General features: G+C 38.7%; 1 protein-coding gene across 7 annotated transcripts in view; it reads left to right on the top strand.

Annotated features, from left to right (window-relative positions):
* Window positions 1-15,784, top strand: part of SECISBP2 (SECIS binding protein 2) — a 29,431-nt gene that overhangs the window by 4,421 nt on the left and 9,226 nt on the right. For 3 of the 7 annotated variants that reach the window (XM_074813057.1, XM_074813055.1, XM_074813059.1), the window contains 8 exons: window positions 1,543-1,672; window positions 2,074-2,297; window positions 3,232-3,319; window positions 5,463-5,608; window positions 6,791-6,949; window positions 10,512-10,613; window positions 12,401-12,520; window positions 13,683-13,815. In XM_074813057.1, coding sequence (XP_074669158.1) covers window positions 1,543-1,672; window positions 2,074-2,297; window positions 3,232-3,319; window positions 5,463-5,608; window positions 6,791-6,949; window positions 10,512-10,613; window positions 12,401-12,520; window positions 13,683-13,815 — 1,102 coding nt within the window. The remainder of the gene's footprint in view (window positions 1-1,542; window positions 1,673-2,073; window positions 2,298-3,231; window positions 3,320-5,462; window positions 5,609-6,790; window positions 6,950-10,511; window positions 10,614-12,400; window positions 12,521-13,682; window positions 13,816-15,784) is intronic. The other 4 variants (XM_074813056.1, XM_074813060.1, XM_074813058.1 and 1 more) reach the window with 4 other exon arrangements.

The raw sequence follows: 15,784 nt of genomic DNA, 5'->3' as shown, positions 1-15,784 counted from the left end.
GGCTGATAAGTGATGAGACCACATCTGTCATTGAAGGATTTCCAAGACCTGTTACAGGTAGAAAACAATCCACAAGAGAGGAGGAAGTTGTGCTGGTCTGGAGTGGGAAGAAAGGTTTATGTTGGAAATCTGCTCATTCTGTCAAAAGTAAACGAGATGCTCAGTAAACATCTTCTGTCTTTTTGTGCGTGTGCCTATTTGGGGATAAATTTCATGAAACTTGGATAACGTTTTCTTACAAAAAATAGACAAACTCCGCAAAATACAAAAATCAGGAAAAAAAATCAAATGTATTATTAACCCATTTCCCTCTGTGATTAGACATTGTGGCTCTTGGATTTGTAAGGCTGTTGTTTCCAACAGGTTCAAGTAATCTGTTCTCCAGTCGCATCCTTCTGGTGGACCTTACTCTCTAGGCAGAGACCTGGTAACTTCACTGTGGTCAAGCCTGTGTAGAGGAATTTGTAAGACCAGGTCCTAAGCATTCATTGCTAGACATAAAAGGCTAGAGACCTAAAATTAGTAGTTTGCTTGCTGAGAGAAAAATGAACACTGAAGCTGTCTAGAGAGATGATTAGCTCAATGTTAGCATAGGTGATGTAACATGAAACAGTTTAGCTTCTGGGAAGAGTTCTGTGATCTTTGTAGGGGCTTGGGCTGAGCGGTGTATTGTTTAACAGTCTTCTTGTCATTGTTCCCTGGCGTTTATTTTTTTGTGATCTTGAAGAGAAATTATTGATCTTTTCACCTTTGCATTAATTTGATCACATCTCTCAAAGCTTTAACAATTTAGCTTTGGAGGTCAGGAAATGCCTTGCCCTCCCACCCAAGAAAATAATGTTGCTGCCAGATGTACTTTGAATTTAGTCCAGCATCCTGTAATCAGAGTTAAGCCACTTGTCTCTAGGTTGATACAGTATACTTTGCATAGATGCAAGCCTAGTGCTCCTTCCTTGCCTGCCGTACTGGTTCCTGAGCCTAGCTCTGACAAACTATATTTCTCACAAGAATCACAAGGCTTTCAGGATGCTACAGTATAGGTGAATGTGTTAATTGCATGCTGTCTGCTCCAAGTGTTTTGGATGTTGTGACATCAGTCTTGGCTAGTTTTGCCCATAATACATAGCTTGGACAAAATACTGGAATGCTTTTAAGCTTTTAGTCCTGTTCTAGAAGAAAGTCTGTTTTAGAAAATCAGAATGGATGATTTAAGACCAAACAATTCTAAACTATTGGAAATGCTCTGATTAATGAGATCTTAAAAGTACAGTTGTCTAGAAACATATTGAATAATCCCTCTTCTTGGGCTATTATATGTGCTAAAAATGGCACGGTTAACAAGGTAGATAAAATTAAGTAACAAGTCTCTAACTGGCTGTTCCTCTTTTTATTCATTATTTGCGGTTATGGTATACTAACTATGTTGTATTAACTTGATGGTCAAGATCAAAGTGTTGGTTAACTGTAACTCAGGTTAAGGCAAACCTGATGACTTTACAAAGCTAAAGTAAAATCAACTAAATATGTCATAAATACTTGCAGCAGAGGAGATCAGAAGAGAGTGAGAAAAAATTAGACAAGAAAAGGCATGATGGAGATGACTCTTCTGTCAGAATTGTGAACAGGACTTCGTACCAGACCTCTGCTTGCAGCAGAGATTCTGTGAAGCCAGGTACAAATATGTTGTTTGGTTAAAAATACATCAGATAGACATAAAATGGTTGACTGTGCTGTAGCCTCCAGTTTGTGACCATGTTTCTAAATTTAGAATAATTAAGGAACAGGATTTCTTTTCTGTGTGACTTTGATAAGGGGGGGTGACTTAGGTCTTTTTGCTGATTGAACTAATACAAAAATTTTCCTAAGCAAGCTGAGTTTACAGTTGCTTGTTGAGTCAGTGTTGTGTATATACGTTGGTTCTAATTGCTAGTTTGTTTTTTTTTTTAATATGAACTATGTGTAGCAATAGTTCTTGTGATGATTACTGTAGTTATGCCAACTAGTGTACTATAGAACATACCTAGAAATGATCACAAGCAAGTTTAATTATGTAGACTTACATGCTTTATTCAGACAGGTTCAATAAAACTACAAACAAGAAGTCAACTCAAACTCCAAAACCAGAGTCTCTACCTGTACCTGCTTTTGAAGCTACCATTCTGCATTTCCACAAGTCACAGAGTCTGGGAAGCAGTGAGATACTGAATGTACAGCATAAAAGTGGACCAATATGTTCAGCGGAAAGTAACATTACGTGCCTTAATCAGCCACAGATGTCTCTTTTGTTGAACACAGAGGTTAGCTGATATTTCCATGTTGCAGAACTCATAAAAATAGTATTCTGCATTCAGTATGGTACTTTAAGACCTGTTTAAGTACTTTGCAGGCAAGGAGTTTCAGAGGTAGAGGTTTTACAGTTCTTTTTGTAGATGGTGTGAGTGCTTACTTGCTTCTCTTCTACACTTTCTCACTATTCTTTCCTTGTCTGTGCTGCCAGCAGATAGGCGAAAGCCAATTTAGATTAGTACTGCTATGGTGTAGACATCTAGCTTGCCTATACAGAGCACATATGTTTCTGAGGTTTCTTAACAGCTGCTTCTTTCTCTCTCACCTGGAAATAATAGGTAAGCAGTCACTTATCCGGTAGGTTTTTTTAAAAAAAACCAAACGTGTAATATTGTACTTTATTGCTTTGTGCTAAAGGATAAAAATAAGAAACTGAATTCCAGAAGGAGGCAAAAATATTGTTTAGACATAAGCATTTAACTTTAGTCTTGGTTCCCTATTTGTTAGTAAATACAATACTGACACATTCAGCAGTATGTCACATATATTCAATCAGAGTTTTCAACAGTGATTAAAGATGAATAATTTTGAAGGATCCAAACAGCGTAGTATTTCCAGTGCCTCTGGGTGGAAAACTACCTGCGATGGAAAAAAGACCTTTCTCCTGTCACTTGAGTTTCCTTTTTCATGGCTAGCTTGAGTTGGATGATGGTCTTTGTTTTTAATATACTCAGAACAGTAAAGCAGCTTCTTGTTCATTCTTAGAATCATTATTTGGATGCTTTTGTAAAATGTAAGGAACAAAAAAATCCAGGTTACTAAATTTTCTCCACCTTAATCTGTACACAGATCGAAGATTTTTTATGGGGTTTTTTTATGTTTAGCTCTCTTTAAGGTCAGTTATTTTAATCCTACTTTTATGATTCCTGACTGTCTATTTTGCAGGAAGATACTTCTGTGGAAAGCAAAGCTTCATCAAAAACTTTAGATGAAACAGTAGCCAGATTAATTCCCTCTTCATTTGATGGTAGAGGTAAGTGCTCCAGAAACAAATTATTTGTCTGTATTTTAAGTGCTTGCATCTCATCAATTTGGAAAACTGAAGTGTTCTGAGGAGCTGTTGATGTGTAAAGTAAAAAAGGAATTAAATAGCAAACTCGTTATAAAAGAAAAAAACCAAACAAGTAAACCTGTATCAGTTTCTTCCAAATCAGTTTCATTCTTATAGCTCATTATTGCCTATAGATTTCACCAGCAGATCAAAACTAGGATTATCTTCCTTCTCTGTTGTTTCATTGATGCTCAGGGGCAAACATTGCTGTAGTTGCTTCCCATGTTTTTTAAGAGGAGAGAAAGTAATGCATATTGATTCTTGGAAGTCTGTCAAGTCATTTTGAGATTTGTTTCAAGAATTAAGTGAGAGGTGAGTATTTGATAAGTCTTGATAAGCAGGTTTGTTTTAAATAGCTGGCAGTCTGCAGTCTAGTATGTACCTAAAAATTATTCTGCGGCATACGTGATTTCTGTCAAGTCTGTTAAAGAAGGAAGGATAGCTGTGCAGAACTGTGGTGCTGAAATGTTCCCTTTTTTGTTTTGTTTACCTGTTGTCTGGCTGTGGGGATGCAAAACTTTTTTTTTTTTTGACTGCCACAAGCTCTCAAGGGGCTAGTTTCAAGTATTTAAATATAACTGAAATACTTAAATCCAGAATTCAGCTGAAGTGCCTTGAAGGGCCTTCTAAAGATAAAGTTATTCCAGAAACTTTAAAGTCATCTGATGATGTTTTTTCCTCAAACACTATCCTCAGTTCCTATCCCCCTGGAATAAAGTAGCCATTTGTGGTGGTTGACCTTGACTGGCAGCCAGGCTCACACCCAGCTGCTCTCTTATTTTCCCTCCTCAGCAGGGCAGGAGGAAAAAATAAGATAAAATTGTGGGTCAGAATAAGGACAGGGAGATTGCTCACCAGTCACCCATCACAGGCAAAGCAGACTTGACTTGGAAAAGTTTAATTTGTTGCCAATTAAGAATAGGGTAGGATGGTGAGAAACAAAAATAAAACTAAAACCACCTTCCCCCTACCCTCTCTTCTTCCCAGGCTCATCTTCTCTCCTTCGTTCCTGAGTCTTCTACCTCCTCTCTGCCCTGAGCAGCACAGGGGGATGGGGGTTGTGGTCAGTTCATAACAGCTCCTCTGCTGCTCCTTTGCAGGGCTGCAGGGAGACAGCCTGCCTCACCATGGTCTTCTCCAAGGGCTTCTCTACTCCAGCACCTGGACCACCTCCTCCCCCTCTTTCTCCTCTGACCTTGGTGTCTACAGGGTTGTTGGTTTCACATTTTTTCTTTCCCCTCCCTCTCACAACTCCTGCACAGTGTTTTTTACCCTTTTGTAAATATGTTACCACATAGGTGCCATCAGCGTCGCCGATGGGCTCAGCTGTGCATGGCAGTGGGTCTTGTTTTGGAGCTAGCTGGGGCTGGCAGTGTCCATCTTCTCACAGAAGCTACCCATGCAGCTTCCCCTCACTGCCAAAGCCTTGCCATGTAAACCCATTATGCTATTTAATTGTTCAACTAAAGTTTTTCTCATTCTTAAGAATTTAATTTTGTTCTGTATTTGCTGTGTGTAAGGAATATTTACAAAATTAATTAAGTGTGAGCTCTTTCAAAACATTGATACCTCTGAGTGGTAGGGTGTAAAATTCTTGTACACTAAGGCACATTAGAAAGTCTTTCAGCTGGTACATGTCTGTAAAACCGGAAAGTTTTTAGAAAGTAGAAAATACTGATATGGCCTTGTATGTGAAAGCTGTATAACTGGGATAAATATTAAAGGAATTTTGTATATAAATATAGCAGAAGTTCATTATTTTAAAGAAAAATAGCTTAGAAAATGAGTATGGAATTATTTGTATGTAGTTAGTATGACAGTCTGGATTTCCAGTTATAATTTAATTGGGCTAAATGTATGTATTTAGTGCTGGACAATATATGGAATACTTACAGTTCTAGAAAGCTTTCTGGAAAAATGAAATATGTGAGTGTCTTATTTCAGTCCTTCCTCAGAAGAAATATAGCTCTGTTGTATATGCTAGTACTTGATTAGTTCATTACCAATCCTTTTGAATATATGATAAATATTGAGACATCTTTGTGTATAATTTTTTTCTCAACAGCATTTCCTGAAACACCTGCAGATGGCTCTGCTCAGCCACATGTGTCTTGGGCCATGGTACTTTCACAGCCCCCAAAGAAAATTGTGTCATCACCAGCATCTGAAGGTCCTTCCAGAGGCAAAGGGAAACAGGATAGTGAAGCAAAGGTACTTGAAAATTGTCTGCTCTAAACTAAGTTCTGTCACTGTGTGGTTGTCTCTTGATGTGAGACATTGCCATTTCTTTCCTAGGTTCTGTGCAGTGTCCACTTCTAATGTAGCTTTACAAAGTGGTATAAAGTTACCTTGTCCATATTAGAACTTTTCTTCTCTTGAGTGGAAAAGAATAACAAGATGTCAAAAAGACAGTGCTATTCCAGCAACATGAACTTCCAACTTTTAGGCTAGACTTTTTTCAAATTCCTGACCCTCAGAACGACACATAAAATGTGGAACTCTTGCCTGATTTGGGTGGGTATTTCCTATTGAAATATCAGTAGTTCTGATACATTCTGTTGACTGTGCAGTGTGCTTCAGATGAAGAGTTTTTGCAGTAGCTCTGAATTTCTAAGAGACCTTGAATTTTCTTTGTCACAGAATCACAGAATCATCTAGGTTGGAAGGGACCTTGAAGATCATCTAGTCCAACTGTTAACCTAGCACTGACAGTTCCCAACTACACCATATCCCCAAGCGCCATGTCAACCCGCCTCTTGAACACCTCCAGGGATGGGGACTCCACCACCTCCCTGGGCAGCCCATTTCAACGCCCAACAACCCGTTCTGTAAAGAAATACTTCCTAATATCCAGTCTAAACCTTCCCTGGTGCAACTTGAGGAATTCCCTCTTGTCCTATCACTTATTACTTGGTTAAAGAGACTCATCCCCAGCTCTCTGCAACCTCCTGTCAGGTAGTTGTAGAGGACGATGAGGTCTCCCCTCAGCCTCCTCTTCTCCAGACTAAACAACCCCAGTTCCCTCAGCCGCTCCTCGTACGACCTGTGCTCCAGACCCTTCACCAGCTTTGTTGCCCTTCTCTGGACACGCTCGAGTAATTCAATGTCCTTTTTGTAGTGAGGGGCCCAAAACTGAACACAGTCATCGAGGTGCGGCCTCACCAGTGCCAAGTACAGGGGCAAGATCCCTTCCCTGTCCCTGCTGGCCACGCTATTTCTGATACAGGCCAGGATGCCATTGGCCTTCTTGGCCACCTGGGCACACTTAATGTCCTAGCCTGGATTAATTAAGATACCCTTTAGTTGTATAAGTGTGGCCACTTGCATTTATTTTGGTAGGTGGTAATTGAAATAAATAAATTTCCAATAGTCATGCCTCATGATTTTTTTCAGCAGTCAGAAACAAAAAATGATGCTAGTGAAACTGAGCCTGAAGAAGGGTCAGAAAAAAAGAAAAAAAAGAAGAAAAAGAAAAAAAAAACAAAGTCACCCACTGATGTAGAGAAACCTCAAAATGAATCTACTACAATACAGGAGCCACCAAGGATTGAGGTACAGTGAAGGGGTTTTTGTTGTTGTTCTTTTAAGTGTTATGAGTGTATTGGAAGACCGGATGTTAACACAGCTTTGTACAAATTGGAGTTCAAATCCCATTTGTAGAGGTATTGGTTCAGGTCCATTTCAGTTGAGATGGTTGTCAGAAATTACTGATGGGGAACAGTTGAACCTTTTGACTTATGTTTTCAGTGAGCACAGAGGAGTGCAGAAGAGAGGAGCAAATTTGGAATGATGCATCTGAGAGTCTGGATGTTAACCAATAACAATACAAGTTAAATTTCCTAATTAAAATTATTCTATAGCAACTGTTGCAGAAAGCAAAGTGCACAAGGGATGGGGAATATACAGGGTACGATCCTGTGCCACAGTTTTAAAGAATGTGGTACTAGTATTAGAATTCTACCCATCTCACATTTGGAAGCTATTTCTATGTAACATATATTCTTACATTTCTGATTGCTAATTCCAAAAGGTTTTTTAATTCATATGGCTGTAATATGCATATTAGTATTTTGGTAACTTTTGTGAATCAGTATTGTGAAGGTGTCTTGTCCCATGCAGTGGGTTACGAGGTGGGGGACTTGAGCCTGCGTGCTGGTGGAAGAGCTGGTCTCTGCAGAGCCACAGGGCGGGCCAAGTCACCACAATGACTCCGAGGAGCAATGGTGCTGGTGACTTTATTAACTGACCATGTTAGTGAGTGAATGGAGATAATTTGGCATCAATCAACTGATAACCCTCGGGAGAATGAATAAAGGCACTTAGGTGATGAGACTGTTTTCCTAATAATCCATCAACAGTCAACCGATCCCAATTCAATTAGTACAAAACTTAATACACATAAATACATATAAGAAAAAGAGAGAACAGAAAAAGAAAAGAGGAAAGAGATGAGAAGGGGATAGGAAAAGGAGAATCAACACTCTTGGATCCTGCTTTGTCTCAGACTAACCAGCTTTGTCCGGGAAGTGGTGGGTCAACAGAGACACACGTGGGGTGTTGCCTTTATATAGTCTTTCTTACGCATGCGCAGCAGGTTGTTCCAGAAGGTTCTCATTTTCTCTGGCTTGTACCTTCACCGTTGGGCAAGTTCTGTCTCTGGGCAACAACAGGAGGGAGGGGGAGAGAAATGGTCCATTGCCCCATCTCTGCAGAGCTTGCTGTGTTTCTCCTCCACAGGGCATCCCACTCGAGTTGTTTGAGACACCCTCTTTACGAACAGAAGGCTTTAGATTCTCCCACAGTAGAGAATTGTTGTATGGACTGTGGTTTAACAGGACTTTGTTGAAAGCCCAGTATTGTACAGCACTCTGTACATGTGTTGATTTATATATTTGGTCTAGTGTACATAATGTTCAATCTGTGAAATGACAGCATAAAGAAGCCTTCCTGGCTGGCTTCTGTTCTGTACATTTTAACATGGAACATTGAGCAGAACCATGGCTATATGTTCTTTTCATTGTGTGGTTCATTTTCCTGGAACAGCACAAGGAATGACTGAGATCAATTTGTTTGAGAATTATGGGTAGAATCAAAGATCTGCAGGTTCTTTCCCTCATGAGAACATCCCCATTTTTACTATATTCTACCACACGATGTCAGACCTGTGAATGACTGACTTAACCAGAATGAGAATAGCAGGAGTCATAGAAAATAGTAGGAAGGTAAAGGGACTATTGAAGACAAAAATGGAAAAAAATAGCATAGAGTCATGGAACAGGACATATGCATTGCACTGAAATCTGTGATGTGGATGCAGCATCTGTTGTGGCAGTGGCAGACAGCTTTCAGACCCTCTTCGTTTGCTGGGAATGCACGTGTGCTCATCAGTTTGAAAAATGGGTGAGACGCTTCTGTGACGCACTTTAAATAGAAAGAATCATACACACACAACTTCTGGGCACCCAAGAATTTTAAGAAGGTTCTGCTATGTATAGCTGCTCACTGGAGCAATATATTGGATTGCTTACTAGTTTTATAAAATTCATTTATAGACACTGTTAATGAGCAGAAATGGATGCATTTGGGGAAAAGTAATCCTGTTTTTCCATACACAGTGATAGACCCTGAGCTGGGTGTTTTCCTGTGGGGAAAAAAATTGAAGCTGCTATCAGTAATAAGGTCAGTGCTGGTAGTACTGGTCAAACATGCAAACAGCACTGGGAATTATTAGGAAAACAGAAAGGAAAATGGATTATGACGATACATAAATCCAGGATGTGTCTGATATAAATATAGTATGGATTTTGTTTTCTTGTGTTTCCCCCACTCCTTAAAAAATATACATACTTGGACTAAAAAAAGGTAGACAAAAGGCTCCAAAAATAATCAAAATTATGAAGCAGTGTCTGTGGGAGGCAAGACTGAATAAATTAGGACTTCTTAGAATGTAAAATAGATGGCTAAGTGGGAATTGGAAGAGACAAGGAAATAAAAAGGAAATTATTTGATCTTTCTCCTAATTTTGTTTGATGTCCTGTGGTTCTTATAGGTGATGAGTTAAGAGCAAATATAAGGAGGTGTAACATCACAATGAGTGCTATATTTTAGTTATTCATTTTGCTACAAGGTGTTGCAAGTGCCAGAAGCCTATTTGAATTCAAGAAGTGATTGGACAGACTGAAATAAAAATTTATTCTAGTGAGGGTTATTTAAATGTGAAGGTACTACCTCTGGTTCAAGATGTCCCTAAGCTGGGATGAGAGTGTGTTTGTGAAACATTTTTCCCTTTCTTGCAGTCATCTTTTGGCATACTTCCAAGCTTCTTTAAAAACAGTTGATTGAGTGAGGTGTGTCTGTCCATATGCTAGAGCTTTCTAGCCTGGGCTGTTTAAATGAAGTCTTTTGGGCTGCAGAGGAAGTGTTAGTGTGTTCAGTAGTATTGTATCACATTAAGGCTTCTCAGAAAGTGGGAGGAGAAGCATTTGAGTGAAAACCAAGCTGGTGGATCAAAGATCATTATGGTTGAGATAGCAGATATAAGGGGACCAGTGTAGAGCAAGCTCCAGCCTGTATGCATTTAGTTAATCTGAAGTCTGGATAATGTATCCTCTGCTACTAAAATTTGCTCTCTTGTCTAAGGCTACATAATCACTTGAATGATTTATCTGTTTATTTTCATACTGTAGCCAAGAGTTATTACCATTTTGCCTGCCCTTTTTGTTCTTCACCACTCACATGTTTAAGGCAGAATTGCAGAGCTGGAGACTGTACTGGAAGAAGAGTGAAGGTGTTTGCAAGGCTGTTAAATGATCTGAAAAACAGCCATTTACCTCTAATTATTTGTATCGGGTGACAGCAAGAACAAGCTGCTGTTGGAAGAATTTCTCATGTAAACTCTTTCAGCCCTGAATTAGCTGCCATGTAGATGACTTAACCGTTGTCGTGGTGATTATTGTTGGTGGCACTGCACTTGGTTCCTGAATTTTATACAGTGGAACAAACTATGATGAATGTTTGATAAGCAGGAAGAAAATAATTTGAATGCAGGAAAATCAATTTTGAGAATACGGATTTGATAGTTCTCATAAAATCTTCTTCTGATTTATTTCTTTAGGATGCCGAGGAGTTTCCTGATCTGGCAGCTGCTTCTGATAGGAGAAACAGGCTAGGATCTCAGAAATCATCATTTTCTCCTGCTGTCAGAAAGCAGTCTAAAGTAAGTAATCTTACAACATTATGTGAATGTTAAGAAAATAAGCAGGAAAAGACTGCAAGTTTTAAATGAGACTAAAGGTGAAATTCTTTTGACTAAATGTAGATGCTTATGATGTGGGGCTCTGCCCATGGCAATTCCCTTAAGTACTCTGTGGACAGTGAAGAGCTACTCACTGTATTCAGTAGATTTGTATCATTCCAAAGGAGTTACTTTTTTGGTCTTTCAACTGCTGCCTGAACTCTGGGCTACTAATTCTGATATAGACACTTCTGTTGTGTACCCTCGTAGTTAGTTGAGATGAAATGTGTTTATGTAGTTTATGTTCCTACAGGTAGTGTTCTAGTTTAATTTTGCATTTCATAAAAATAATACTAAGTCTTTTTGAATTTCTGCCTTTGCTGTTTGTTCACATCATCAAATTTAAGGGCATCTGAAGAGTGTAATACTTTGTTCTCAAGCTGTGTAAGGGTAAGAATTCGAGTCTAACACAATTATAAATCCAAGCTTGTTTTGGTTTTTGGGTTTTTTTTTTACGAGTGAAATAAATCCCAGTGATTAACTTGGAAATTCATTCAATATGGGAATTAATCCCAAACATAAATTGCAAGAATTGGAAGAAAGATTGCTCTTGCAAAGCAAACATCATAAATCATAAAAGTGAAATTTCCAGGTTTTTGTTTCTTTGAAACTAGTTTTGCTGCTAGAAATCTTTGTCCTTGGTTTTGTTTCACTGTGAATATTAGTGGTTTAAAAAAAACCCCCACAAAAACCCAACACCCTTATTTGTGGCAGTAAATTACATTGACAGGGAGGAATGAGCAGCAAAAGGCACTGTAATTGCTCAAACCAGATTTTTTGTAAAGAAAGAGACTTGCACCTCAAATGAGAGAAACCTTTTAGCTTTGTAGGCGTAAGTGGGATATAACCTCTCAACACTTACGTAAGTTGTAAAGACGTGATCATTAAACCACTCATAATCCTCTGTAACAAGTATTTGAAGATGAAGCTGCCTTGCTGGTTATTTCTTCCAAATCTGAAAAAAGGAAATCATGAGTCTGATTAAGTAGTATGACAGCCAGTAAATGATCGCACTTTTAGAAGGCCATAATAAGGTCTTCCCAGAGCCTTCTCTTCTCCAGGCAGAACAACTCCAACTCTCTCTGCCTTTTATCATAGGAGATATGGCATCCCTCTGACCATTTTTGGGGGCCTCCTGTGGACCTGCTGTAACAGGTCCATGTCTTTCTTATGTTGGGGACCCCAGAACTGCACACGGGACTCCAGGTGGGGACACAGAAGTGTGAAGTAGAGGGGCAAAATCCCCTCCCTCAACTTGCTGGCCACACTTCTTTTGATGCAGCCCAGGACACAGTTGGTTTTCCAGGCTGTGAGCGCACATTGCTGGCTCATAGTCAGTTTTCCATCCACTAATACTACCAAGTCATTCTCTGCAGGGCTGCTCTCAACCCATTCATCCCCCCATCTGTATCGCTGTTGGGGATTGCCCCAACCCATGTGCAGGACATTGCACTTGGCTGTGTTGAACTTCATGAGGTTCACAAAGCCCACTCCTCAAGCCTGTCAAGGTCACGCTGGATGGCATCCCTTCCCTGAAGCATATCAATTGTACTACTCGGCTTGGTGTCATTCACAAACTTGCTGAGGATGCACTCAATCTCACTGTCTATGTTACATTTGAATTTAATATCATCTTCACTTTACCCTTTTCCATGTGTCTTTAAATATTTTCTCTTCCTCCTGTCACCTTTTGTCTCTAAATTTCAAAGATCCATCTCCCCGAAGAGCCTTGGGATAGTCAGTCTCCCACACTGGATGGAACTCCTAAGGTGGATGGCCTGTCAGGAAAGCAAGCTTCATCTTCTATATTAGAAAGAAAGAAAATGCAGGTAAATTAATTCATATTTGAAAAGAAGTTCACAACTAAAAATTACAGAGGAAATTAGCATATTTAAATATAATACAAAGCCCAAGCTCATCCTCAACTGTATTAATACTTTGTCATTTATACTTTAAGTTACAAGATCCTCTTGATTAGAAGCACTCAGAGGTAGTAATTGCTAGCCCCCAGTTTCAGTTTAGGGAAAAATACTAGCTTTTTATTAATGTCTGCAAGTTTCAGATATCAGGAATTATTTTTTTTTACCTGTCTTATTTGATCATGGCATAAATCCAGTCCAAACTGATTGTCTTAAGGAGTTGGGAACCTCTTAAAAGTGGTTGTGCCAGATTAAGACAAGGAGGCAAGGAGATCCACTTAGCTTGGGGCAAGGAGGAGAAATACGGAGCAGCAGTGAGGACAGTAAGTAGTTCCATGTTGGTGAGTAGGTTCTGGTATAGCTCTGATGCACGATGACATCCTAGGCTCTGACAGAGGAGGTCATTCCTTAATCCTTTTATAACAGAAGGCATAGTGAATTGATCCTCGAGGATAAGACTTCTAAAAGCACAAAATCTGAGTCAATTTGTTAGCCTTTGTAGTTTGGTCTTTGTTAGTCTTTGCTAGACTATCCATTTGTAGTCTTTTTCTGTTCTGAATCGTTAAAAGTGTCAAGTGTGGGACACTGCTTTTGCCTTCTCTTGAAAGCAGACAGAAAGATTACTGCTTATGAGGAGGTGGTGCTTAAAGATGATAACCTCTCTTTTTAATAAGGCATTGAAGATAATGATATATATGTATTGCAATCATGTACCTTGGAAGATTCATGGAGCAGTTCTGTACTTTTAACAAAACTTTTAATTCTGGTATGCCTTTTTTCTTTTTCAAAGATAGGTGGCAGTCTGACCAAAGTGGGAGCCTGACATAAAGCATCTCCTTTATTAAAGACTTTATACTTCTATGCTTTATTCCAGTAGCTATTCAAAAGTTATTTGAATTGTTTCTGATTTTCTTTACTTTTCACATTAAAGTTGGTGTGTATTAAATATCAAAATACTTTCACTGAAAAATCATGGATGAAGATGTTAAAGAGTGTACAACACACCTTACAGTGTAATAGTCTTTACATTCTGAAATGGAGGGCATTACTAATGGGTACTGAACTTGTTTAGGAAACATCCAGGAGCAGTGGTAAGAAGAGTCAAATTCCCGTGCAATTGGATTTGGGTGGCATGCTGGCAGCCTTGGAGCAGAAGCAGCAAACAGAGAAGTCAAAACAGTCTTCTAAACCTGTGGTGTTTTCAGGTATTGGTTATGATGAAATTTCCCTTCTTTCAACTTAAGTTGTTTTTAATTATTGAAACATTAAATGTAGCCTGATTTCTGATCTGTAATGATCTCTGAATATGCAGGCAGGAGCACAGTTCACAAGATACAAGAGAAAATGAAGGTTCTTTTTAAAAAAAAAATTTTAAAGTATGGCAGTCTGAATTGTTTGGAGGAAGACTTGGGGAAAGAAAAATCTTCAGGACAATGATTTGTGAGAGTACCTTATATGAGTGGTGACCGAAGTTTAGCTTTGACAAAAATACTAATGTTTGTGGAGATTTTTGCATTGTCGTAAATATGTGTGTTACTATTGTGATCTGAATCTGCAGGAAGGGGCTACACAGTAACAAAGGCTTTCGTAAACTACTCAGATGATAGAAATCCTAGAGCTGTAACTTGAGTGAAAAAGCTCCTCTGCAAACACAGGGGTTATATGAGAGTCAATCAGCCCAAGCCAAAGAATAATTTCTGCCATGCCTGATAATTGTGAAGTAATTGCTGTTAACAAAATGCTAGGCTTTGGTGATGGACAGAATCTTTCAGCCTTTGTGCATGCATAACCAGGAAGCGGAAACAAATAGCTCACTATCTTTTTCATTGTAGGTCAAAATTTAGTCTTGGCTGTGTTAGTGCAGCATATTTTTCAAAAGGACGCATGATGTTTGCTAGAATTTAATGATGAAAAAATTTCTCTCCTTATTTCAGTAAAGAATTTTTTTAAAAAAATATTTCAGAAACAGAGCTAATTGTGAGATAATTCAGCTCACAATGTTTAATGTGATAGTTGAGCTTTTAAATAAAAAGCTCAAAATACCAAGCATCGATGAGATTTTCCTGCACTAACTGAGAGAACTTGTAAGATACTTTTAAAAATTCTTTTTTCTGCAATTCATCTCTTTTTTTCATTTGAATCAGTTAAACTCAGTGCTGTAGAGGTGCTAATAACCAGTTTTGTTTCTATAAAATTATACAATGCATGGGTTATGAGTAGATGCTGGAGCACAAAGGTACAGGTCACAGTACCTGTTTTCTAATATTAAATTACCTGTGTCTGAAACTGCTGCAGAAGAGAAATTGATGTGTCATGTTCATATCCTGGAAGTACAAGGCAGATGTTACCTCAGCTTTCTAACTTTTTTTAACATTCAGTGCACCCATTAAATTGGTGTGTACCAAAATGTAACTTTAGTTTGTGAAGTGGCATTGTGCTGACCTCTAACCAGAAGAGAAGCACAGTGAACAAGAAGGGCAAGGAGTGTCTGACTGCAGACAGAGTTAGTTTATTCCACTTCATTTGGTAAATAATGTGTGGATGGAACAGCACAGTAAAACAGTAATTATTTGAATTTAAATTGTGTTTTGGAAATGCATCAGTAGTGCAAAATGACATAAACTCTTTAAGCCATCAAGTTCAGGAACACGAGAACTCTGTTACAGAGAAATGATTACTTGTTTTAAGACTTATTTACTTACTTATTTATAGAAAACTGCTTAGCAACTTATTTACTTATAGCAAGTTATAGTATTACTTATAGAATTTTTTAATATTGCTAAGAATCCTGCTTGCCCAGACTGTTCTGTGGAATTTTACCAAGGACTACTGTGTCCATCAAAACAAAGCAGTTTACTGTGAAAATCTACCAAGAACTGCAGTGTTCAGCAAAATGTCATGTTTTTGTCCTTGAGGAACAGATGTGCTCTAACTAGCTGGGCCTTGGTAATGAGTAGAGATAGCCATATATGGATTGTAGAAGTTTCATTGATTCCCTTAAATAAGATAGGATGAGTAAACCGTCTGAAAAACATTTTTGTTGTTCAAGAAATTGGCTAAGAGAATCTGCACATGCTCCGGGGAAAAAACAAGGTGAGAAAGACTACGAGCCTTCTCCCAAAGACGCCCCCCAGGAGGCAATGCGCAGGTGCAAAGAGAACATAAACTGCTGAC

Source organism: Strix aluco, chromosome Z, assembly GCF_031877795.1.
Source record: "Strix aluco isolate bStrAlu1 chromosome Z, bStrAlu1.hap1, whole genome shotgun sequence".
Lineage (NCBI taxonomy): Eukaryota > Metazoa > Chordata > Aves > Strigiformes > Strigidae > Strix > Strix aluco.
This window is presented reverse-complemented; position numbering and strand designations above follow the sequence as displayed.